Source organism: Berghia stephanieae, chromosome 6 (genome assembly GCF_034508935.2).
Source record: "Berghia stephanieae isolate SIO BIC M18660-M18661 chromosome 6, UCSD_Bste_1.3, whole genome shotgun sequence".
In the NCBI taxonomy this organism is placed as follows: domain Eukaryota; kingdom Metazoa; phylum Mollusca; class Gastropoda; order Nudibranchia; family Aeolidiidae; genus Berghia; species Berghia stephanieae.
Window position 1 is genome coordinate 44,793,090 of NC_088365.1, and position 10,209 is coordinate 44,803,298.

Below are 10,209 nucleotides of genomic sequence, written 5' to 3' on the forward strand. Positions count from 1 at the left end.
TTAATTTTTTTACAATTATAGTGTTGAATATGAAGTTGTGACTTCATGTGTTGGACGAAAAATGATTTGGACTTTTCTTTTTTGTTTTTTTTTGCGATTGACGAAAGGCATAGTTGAGCTTTGAAAGAAATTATGGGACATGATTCTCCCTTAGACAACCACCCAAGAATGGACCTTTTCATACATTAATAATAATAACAATACAGTGGAATCCTGATAAAGCGAACATCATCGGATTAGAAAGATTGGTTAACTTTATCCATTATCAATGGAACACACTTGGATAAAGAACAGAAAACCTGGGACCAACAAGAGGTGTTGACTTTATGCAGAAGTTGACTTTACGCGGACTCCACTGTATTGACAAATAATTGATGACAAAATATATAATAATAATAATATATATAATATATCTATAATATATATCTCTATAAAATATACACAAAGTGATGATAATCTTTAATTCATCGAAACTAAAGCTTTTTTATTCTTTGCCTCTTTCTCCTTGTTCCACTTCTGTAAGGATTTGGTGAAATTTTTACACACGGCTGAGATCGCACCTGGTTCTCTCTGTCGCACAATACAACGCTGAATATAATTATAGGTATTTTCGATTGTCTCTGGATACACCATATTGAATACCCAGTAACTTGAGTATAAAGATGCAAACGCAATGGTAAACTCCTCAAATTCTTGCACAATGGTATTCTCTGCAATCAAGAAAAATTCATCAGTGCGAAAAATGTTTCCCCGGGCGACGAGAGTCGGGACAATTTTTCCCTGGGCTTTCACCTCGTCGTCTTCCCCTATTTCCAAAACCATTTCAACAAAATTCTCACCGAAATGCAAGGGCAGGAGACATAGAGCCGTCACCATATCCCAATACTGCTTCAGGGTTTCGTTCTCCTGTTTGGCCTGCTCCCAACGGGCCAGTACGGGAGCGGCGGCCTTGTTGCTACGGGCCATCTCAATCACGGCCGTGGCATAACGCACGCAGAACTCCTGTATCTTCTGATCAATGTCAATCTTGGTAATCCTCTGAAATTCCAACAAGAGTTGTTTGCCCATGAATAACTCGGGGTACATTGATTTTAGTTCCGGTATTGTCGGCATTTGTTTAGTGATAATTTTCCTGCGTTGGTCGAATGTCTTTTCCATATATTCCAAAACCTGCTCGGCAGATTTCCCTCCTCCTTCTTTTTGTCCAGCACCACCACTGCTGCTGCTTGATGACGACGATGCTGCTGCTGCAGATGATTTCAGCTTTTTATCAGAGCTTTCCTCCCCTCCGTCTTCCGCTGGTCGTTTATTATTAGACTTGCTGGGGTTGTTGTTTGACTTAGAAGTGGAGGTGTCCATCGGGACTGGGGCTGAATTAGTAGTTGCTGTAGTTGACTCCATTGGCTTTATCGTGGCAACTGGTTTTGAAGGGACAGTGGCTGCTGTTGGAAGTGTGGTGGTAGTTGCTGTTGTTTTAAGACTAGAAGCCTCTGATGATGATGACGATGATGATGTTGTAGTTGTGTTGGAATCTTGGGTTTTCTCCAGTTTTTCAGATCCTGAGACAGCTGGTGTGTCAGCATTGCTGGTGGTGCCACTGTTGGTTTGGTTTGCATCATCTTTATTACTATCATTGGAGACTGCTTGAAAGGGAGATTCACTCACAGTTGGTTCTTGTTTATCACTATCTGCTTTGCTTTCTGCAACTGGTTCTACTGTTTTCTGCTGCTCAGTCTTTTTATCTCCCTGGTTTTGAACAGGTTCAGATCTTTTTTGCTCCCCACCACTAGCCCCGTCCAATTTGCTTTCTGATGAAGATGAAGATGATGATGATGTTGAGTTGGTGTTGACGGTGTCATTGTTGGTTTTTTGGGTGGTGGCAGACGAGGTAGGTATTGTGGTAGATTGGGAATTTTTGTCCTTGTCCTCGTTGGGTTTTGGTTGGGATTGAGACTGATTTGAATCTGATTTTTCAGCAGACGCAGATACTTTGGTCTCAACTGTAGCCGATGATGGAATGCTCGGAGATGGGGTGTTGTTGGATACTTGCGGAGTAGCCGATACAGACTGTGTCTTCTGAGCTTCTTTGACAACTGCAGCTGAAGCCTCGGATGTGGGAGGTACAGCTGCAGTGGCTTGTTGTGTGGTGGTGGACGGGGCTGCATTGTGATTTGCCTGAGCCGCTTCAGGTGTTTTGTTTACTGCCTGAGAAGGAGGGGGAGGAGCAGGGGCAACTGCATTCACTGGAGCAGACGCAGCAGCAACAGCAGCACCGCCGTCATTGCTGTCCATTTTGTGAAGTTTTTAAAACTGATCTGTGTAAAAAGCAAATAGCCTGTGAAATAAAGAAAACGAAATGTTTAAATAAAATCGTAATAAAAATTTGTATTAAATAAAAAAGAGAAGAGAAAGGCAATATTAATAACAATGATTTCTCACCAAAACCCACAATTTTTTGAAGGACAAGATTTTAAGTAGGAGTTAAAAGTTAAGGAAGTCCTTCATCGTTAAATGGCTCATGGAGTCAATTCATCTAGATCTCTGTAGAAGTCCCGATAGCTCGGGTGAGTTTTCTTCTCGCTTTTTTTTTTTTTGGTATATAAATCTTTGCCCAATCAATTATAATGGACTGGAACTGCCACTGGAAAATGTCGAAATGGCATTTCATCCTTTTTCTATTTTTCTTGTCAATCTTTAATCGTTCCAAAGTCCACCATCCATAAAAAAAACTTCACTACCTATCTGTCATTTTTATTGGACCTGTTAATCTTAACACTGATTTCTGGGAAATTGATGGTAGTTGGGGCTGAATTATTCTGCATCAAATTTAATCAGCGGTGGTTTTGGTTCTCAACCGCTGAACCTTTTTACTCTTGTTTCTTTTCCGGTGTTCACCATATTAAATTTAATTTTTCATTACGCATGCAAAAAAAATTGGATATAATCACATGAAAACGGGATAAAGCAAAGATCAAAATATTTCTGCTCCAAATTGGTTTAAAATATCCAAGTACACATATCAACTTATGTGCCTATAGAACTAAATGGGTCAGACATCCAGTCCATTTTTTCCCCTTCTCTCTTTAGATACCTATTTGTTCTGTTTCTTAGTGCTTTTTTTTTTTTGTTCTGTCTTTGAACAAGATTTTCTTTTCCTTTTTCCCCCCTGATTATTTATTTCTGTTTCTGAGCGAGATTGCCTTTTGTTCAATTATTATTTTCTTTTATTTTGTTTGTATGCCATGATTACTTTCATTTGTTCTGCTACTGAGTCAGAATTTTTAAAAGTAATTTATTTATTTTCCTCTCAATCATGTGTTTTGTCTTTCGGAGTGAGATTATCTATTTACTTCTATATATAGACGGATCGTGCTTAAAGGCGCATACAGATATTTTTTTTTGCTAAGTCTCTATCTTAAATGTTCAGTAAAACTTTTCAAAGAGCTAAAATGGGACACCCTAACACAAAATACTGCCGTGACCCAGAATAGAAGTATGTACTAGTATATAACAATCTAGATTTAGAGCTTTTTACTTTCCTTGATTTAACTTGCTATTCTAAAAAGCATAATTCTGGGACATGCAAGGGGGTCATTTCCATACACACAAACGGTCCAAATAGTTTTTTCTTTAAGTTTTTCTCAGATTATCAAATCAGGACAGTTGGCCGCAAAGCTCTGTAAACAAAATGTGATCATCAAAATGATAGTCTTGATCGATGATTAATTATCAGGACTGCCAAGTTCAGAAAGTCAAAATGAGGGACACACACATATATTATACTCTGACAAAATTAAATGGGGACAGTGGTCGAAAGTACACAATGATATTACCGATTGGATGTAGTTTAAAACATCTCAGTCATTGACTCTGGGTATTGGAGGCATCATATAATAGTACCTTGGTCATTGACCTCCCTAAAATATAATATCTGAAATCAACTACATACTCTTTGAAGGGACTAATCAGACACACAAAATGTGTATTGACTGACCATAGAGGGTTATGTCACAGTCATATTTTCCTAATATTAATAACTGTCAAAGATTGGGCTGAAATGCGGGACATGAGGTGGTGATGCAGGACAGTAGTCCCAAATGAAGACTGTCCCACATGATGCGGGACACTTGGTAGCCCTGAACTATGACTATATCTGGTGACAATCTGAACAGTCCCTTCCCTTACTTCCAGCATTGTGGCAACGTCCTCACAAGTGGACAATGTGCCAGTCCCTAAAGTTGCCCCCCCCCCCCCCCCCCACCCCTACCCGTAGCATTTCAATGAGCTGCCAAACTTGCATACTGTTATCCCTCAAGATTTTAGGTTCATTTCATCAAATAAAACAAAGTAATATGGAACAGTAAGGTGTGAATCATACATCAATTGCAGATGATTTTTAAGGTTTCTGTTAACCCTGTGTGTATAAAATGAAAATAATATTTTTCTTCTTTGCTATTCATTAATTTCCTTCTCTTCTAGTAATCTTAGTAAAGTTAGAAAATTGAACAGGCTTATAAGCTAAGCGGAGTTCTTTTCAGTGAGCATGCTTATAAGGGATAAAATTATATAGTAACAATTATGTTTAGCACTCTGATCGTGCTTGTAGCCAGAGTGCTTATACTTATAACTGGAAAAATTTCAAAAAGATTCAATCACATGATGTCCTATATATATAAAAGTCCTTCTGAGACAATCATCTAACCAATTCGGCCGCACCACCCATGAAAATGACATATGTAAATGTATCCATAGTAGGCCATCCCTGGACTAATTTGTTGCCTGGTTAATCATTTTACTTGTATTGATAGTAGTTTATCAACATTATTAATTTATTCTTTCCCCTTTCTTTGAGTTTGGTTTTCTCAAAATTGTAAAAGAGTAAACAAGTTTCATAGTTTTCTGACTGGCCACCTTATCTTATTCACAAACAAGCCTGTATGCTGTATAATCACCAGGTCGTTAGTCAGAACAGTCTTGTGAATAATCACACGATACATACATTTTTTGCATCACCCCTCTCGTTATCATTACCATCACTACACGGTCACTAACTCTAGTACTAGTAACTCTACTGCAGCATTTGAATTTGAATGGAGCATAAGTGCATAATTTAATTACAATTAGGAGAATGAATACAACAAGCATCAGCAAATCAATATTAAAGAATACATTTCTAGTAACAAAACAAACAACTTTCACGTTTAAAAAATCGTAAATAAACGAGTTGATGTCGCAATACATATTGGAATAATGGCCGCTCCCTTCATGCCGCACTGGATGCACTAAACCCGGTCAGGAAAGCTCAAACAAGTGACTGGATCTTCTTCATTCAAAACGCCTGAAATATAAATACCTTCACATGCTCTCTTTATCTAAAACTGCAAAGCGATACTGTAGAAACATTCACTATCGCATCAGCCAGATCTAAAATCTGAAGCCGATCTGTCTGTATGGGGCCGCATCTCTTTTCACTGAGCACACCACCACCATTGTCATTCACCTCTTCCTCTAACAAAATCTAAAAAAGTCGCATTGCAGCTCGATAAGATCATCGTAGTTCCATCAAAACTCGCAATGTGAGGATAAACAACTTCCATTTTACTTTGCAATGAAAAGGTCTGGTCTTACCTTCAAATTATGAGCATAAAGTAAAAAATATGTGGGATATGCACGCACAGAAAACACAAATTGACACCGACCGGATGCTGTGAAGGATTTTGACGAATCAATAAAGGGACCGCTTATTGTCCTGTGTAGGGCCGGTGATTTCGACCGCCTCAATAATGGATACAAGACAAGTAAACTTGCGGTGTATACAGATATTCAAATCACGATTTTAAAAAAACAAAACAACAAATTATTGAAAGCAATTCACACGTTATATTTATGAAGAGTATAAGTAGTAAGTTATCCCTTGGCTTACCTCTGTATTGTAATGGTAGCGCGTCTGGCCGGTAATTAGGAGTTCTATGAGGTTTGATCCCTAATAAAATAAGGCTGATTTTATCTTGTAATTTTCTCCCTGCTTTCTATGGGCACTGCATCTTGCATAATTTCTCAAATATTTATTTTCTACCAGCGCGAGTTCTCCCTTTTTTTTTATCTCCTGTTTATTTGAAGGAAGTCTAATATCTAGAATAAAAGTTTTCTATCAAATAAACCCTCAATTATTTAGCATTAAACAGTAACCCGAAGGGCAAAACCCGATATTATAATATCATTTGGATGGGATTTGTCACTGTTACTGTAACAAGCCTTTATCAAACCTAACCAACAAGGAAGAGAATACGCAGGTCAAGTACATTTTCCTAAGAAAAGAAAAAAAGAACCCAGATAGAACATTTTGATAAGTATCCAGGAAGAAAATCGCTCTTAAACTAAAAGTCTTAAGAGTCAAACACACTTTAACAAAGTCAGTGCTGTATGTAAAAATTTACACAGCTAGTCAGTTAGAAGCAATTACTTTTTTTTTTTTTAGTATGCAGCCAGGCGTACCCTGAGAGAGAGAGAGAGAGAGAGAGAGAGAGAGAGAGAGAGAGAGAGAGAGAGAGAGATAGAGAGAGAGAGAGAGATTGTATTTACATAGCGCCTATCCACAGAAAAGACTTTAAAAAGTTATATATCTGGTGATAATGGAAAAGCATGGCACAGGGGCAACTACTTTGCTTTGTATCTGGAAAGAACCTAGTTCGATTCTCCGATGCGATGTATGGCATGTGACCTTGAGCAAGCCATCTCGCCTTAGTTCACTTTGCGGCGCTGCACCCCAGCTGACGCCTGAGTTATTTCAGTCTTTCCTTAGACTTAGAATAGAAAATTATCCTTGGAATGAATAATGGGAATTGTACTTTTATCTACTATTTGTGCTTACAACCTTGTATTTAACACATTAGTCCTTTAGAGCCATCAGGCCCATGGAACTGGACTTCGTGCCAGTTTCTATCGTGTGAAACGGACAATAGCAATTGCTTGTTACCCGATTGATAGGACGCAAGTCTATCGCAAACTACTTTCCGTCATATCTAGCAGCAGCCTCTTATGGTTTTCACACTACTATGTTATGACGATCGACCCAATCAGCAAAGTCTGGTCCGCATCCGTGCACCGTCGCAAACCCGCCGGGTAGCATCGTCACAACACACCGTTCGACTAGATGCTCTGCCGTCTCAGGTTCTTGCCCACAGCGAGTACATGTTGGACAGGTAGTAAGACCCAACCGATGAAGCGCACTGGCCGTGAGGCAGCTCCTCGACCGAAGCCGATTCGTAGTCACCCAGTGTCTCCTCTTACTGGTATCAAAGCCTGGCAACTTCTCACCAAGCTTAGAGGAGGTAACGTCTCCGCCCCCACGAGGGATTGAATTCGTCCAAACCGACTTCCATCTCGTATTTGCAGCTCTAGACGTAGTCAGGGATTCTGCGTACAAGGGTTGCCGGGACTTATTTCGGCTCGAAACGGGGGCGCCGTCCATTATGCGCATCAGCCAGTTACCCAATCATTGCTGTGTGGACAGGCGAGGCACGTCCCGCTTAAATTTTTCTTCATTGGGCAAGACTGTTATACCCTAAATTGCTTACTTTGGGCAACAACTTCGCGAAGTCCAAGGTTTGAGATCAGTGTTTGCCAAGATGAGGGACATTATATCGATCGATATTTGAAGGACAAGTTTTCTGGCCAAATTTTTAAACACATGGTTTTTCCAGAGTACCTACAGTTAACGGGTTAAACCAGTAAACCATAATCTGAACTCAGACCCTCGTCCTCAGTCTCCCTTATTTCCATCCTTTATCTTATTCATCTCTACTAAAAGAGTCTCCAACTCCAAGACAGAGAATCCTAGCAGGGTTAAGTTGTCCTTTATAGATAATATGAAGCTGACGTCACTCAGGCCTTTGTTATTGTTTTTTTTTTTTTTGCCATCCACGTTTATGAGTAATTCTCACTAAATAGTATTAACTAGACTAAAAACGTTCATGGTTACACATAGTTTTGTGTGTTGGTCCGTTATTATTCCGGATGGCAATGTTGTGAGTTTCTTAGCCAAGCGCATACTATCTATAGCAGACCTGCCTAATACAACTAGGATATAATGTGGTTTTGTGGTATGACACTCGCTTTCGGATCAGAAGGTCCTTTGTTCGCACCTCGCTCGCCGCATAGTTGAGTCATTGGAGACGGTTCTTTACTCTTTACTCACATTCTCTCACCATACTCAGGTGTAAATTGAGGACCTGGACGTCAACAGCGTTGTCTCTGTCGGATAAAAAAAATAGTAACATCGCCTAACAGGCGTCATGTCTCATTCTACATGTTACGTGTTGCCGTGTTGCTGTTGGTCAGGGACCCCGTGTACAGCGCTTTGAGCACGTTTAGTGGATATCGCGCTATATAAAGCTAAGTTGTATTTTTTCAAGTTTTTTTTATTTTACCACGAATAATTATAGAAATACGAATTTTTGGTTCCAGCTACCGAGCTGCGAGGTCTTTTTGACTCAATAAATTTAGTTGAAATGGAAAGTTTAGCTCCTTAGAACCTATATTCAGGACTTTGGAGCATTTTGGGATCATTCTGAGAGTAATCTGTTTATTTAAAAGGCTATTTAAAGTGAATTTTTCCCTTAGGAAGGCGGGGGGCCATTGGCATTGGCTCCCTTTGCAAGTTGTTTGGAATCTAGTCTATAATTTGACTACCTCTTCATTCCCTTATACTTCTATACATTTCGCTTTTCACGTGGCTTAGCATCTATGTTTTGTTATGAGACTTCGCAGTTTTGACTAGGTCCTATCTGGGGTCTTTTGATAGGAGGGCGACAGACAGATGGATTAATCTTTTTGTGAGGGGTGAATTTTGTTTTCTTGTAAATCATTTCTCTATTGCTTGGACCTGCAAATGCCCCCCCCCTCCTCCCCCGCCATCAGTAATTGTAAGCTACACAGAGATTGATTGCTTTCGACTAGGCAGTATTTTTCGTTGCTGTTTGAATTAGTGATTGTTTGGCCTACTTTCTTTCATTTGAATGCCTATAATTAGTACTGAGCTGTTACTTTCACGACTAGCCTTGAAAATCAAATAAAAAGTTTGCGTTGTCAGCCTAAATCAAACACAATCATTATTGTATGCTTATATCAGCGGTATATTATATTAGTTTGAAATTTGGTCCATATCATTTTGTGTTTGATGAATATCGAAGTGTAAGTGTTACATAAAGATCTGAACAAGTGTGTATGAAATGTGCCAGACAAAGCAAGAATGAAAAATACAAGGGAAAAAAATCCCTAAAAAATCAGTTGACCTCGACTGGGGATCGAACCTCAGATCCTCTGATTAACCGGTCAGACGTGCTACCATTACATGGCAACACGTCTGATTTTTTGGGATGTTTTTTTTTTTCTTGTAGTCTTTTCTTCTTGCTTTGTCTGGCACCTTCCATACACATTTGTCCAGATCTTTATCTTGCACCGGTGCCTGCTCTTCATTTCTTAATTTGATATGCAATTGTAAAGGATCATGAGCGTAAGATCATCACATAATGGCAAAAGAATTCAATGTATAATTTCACGTCAGCAGTTACCATCTTGATTTCTGTAACAAAGAGCATTTCTGTCAAGCATCTGAAGCAAAATGATGTTCAGTAAACTGCAATGAAAGGCTTTGGAAGAAACTGTGCATCATGTTAAATACAGAGTAATGGCGACACTTTGATTGCATCAATAATGTTTACAAATGCAACACTCACTCATTCACTCAATATCTCATGACCAGCTAGATGATCGTCCGGGGTGGGGGGGGGGGGGGGGCATGCGGGATGCAGACTTCACAACCTTACGCCATTCGTCACGGTCTCTGGCCTTTTCCAGAAGGCTATTGAGATTCAGGTCTCTCCACTCTTTGATGTTGTCTTGCCATAGTTTTTAAAAATGTCTTCTTCTTCTCCTCTGTCCCTCTACAGTGTCCCCTTCATGACAGTCTTGCACATATTATCATGGCGGACAGTGTGTCTGAACCATGATAATTTCCTTCTTTTGAATATTGACAACAGTGGTTCCTGTCCTCCTGCTCGATCCTCCACCTCTTCTAAAATATTCTTATTGTCCTGTGCTCCAAATGCAACAGATGACTGGAAATTGACTGTGGTTGCAAATGATAGCATGTTACGTATTTGTATTACTGTGTATGATTGGAAAATTGAAATGTCTAATATATTTTCT

At 39.4% G+C, this 10,209-nt stretch overlaps 1 protein-coding gene across 1 annotated transcript; it reads right to left on the bottom strand.

Annotated features, from left to right (window-relative positions):
• Nucleotides 1-371: 371 nt before the first annotated feature.
• LOC144975091 (uncharacterized) lies at nucleotides 372-5,693 on the bottom strand. The gene is made up of 2 exons (XM_078918813.1): nucleotides 5,629-5,693; nucleotides 372-2,335 (listed from the first exon to the last, which is right to left on the bottom strand). The coding sequence occupies exon 2, from the start codon at nucleotides 2,290-2,292 to the stop codon at nucleotides 460-462; it is 1,833 nt and encodes a 610-aa protein (XP_078774939.1). The 5' UTR covers nucleotides 2,293-2,335; nucleotides 5,629-5,693; the 3' UTR covers nucleotides 372-459.
• Between the last annotated feature and the right edge of the window lie 4,516 nt (nucleotides 5,694-10,209).

Bases quoted from the DNA above. Each gene is read 5' to 3' on its own strand.
- LOC144975091 (XM_078918813.1), bottom strand. From the start codon at position 2,292: ATGGACAGCAATGACGGCGGTGCTGCTGTTGCTGCTGCGTCTGCTCCA.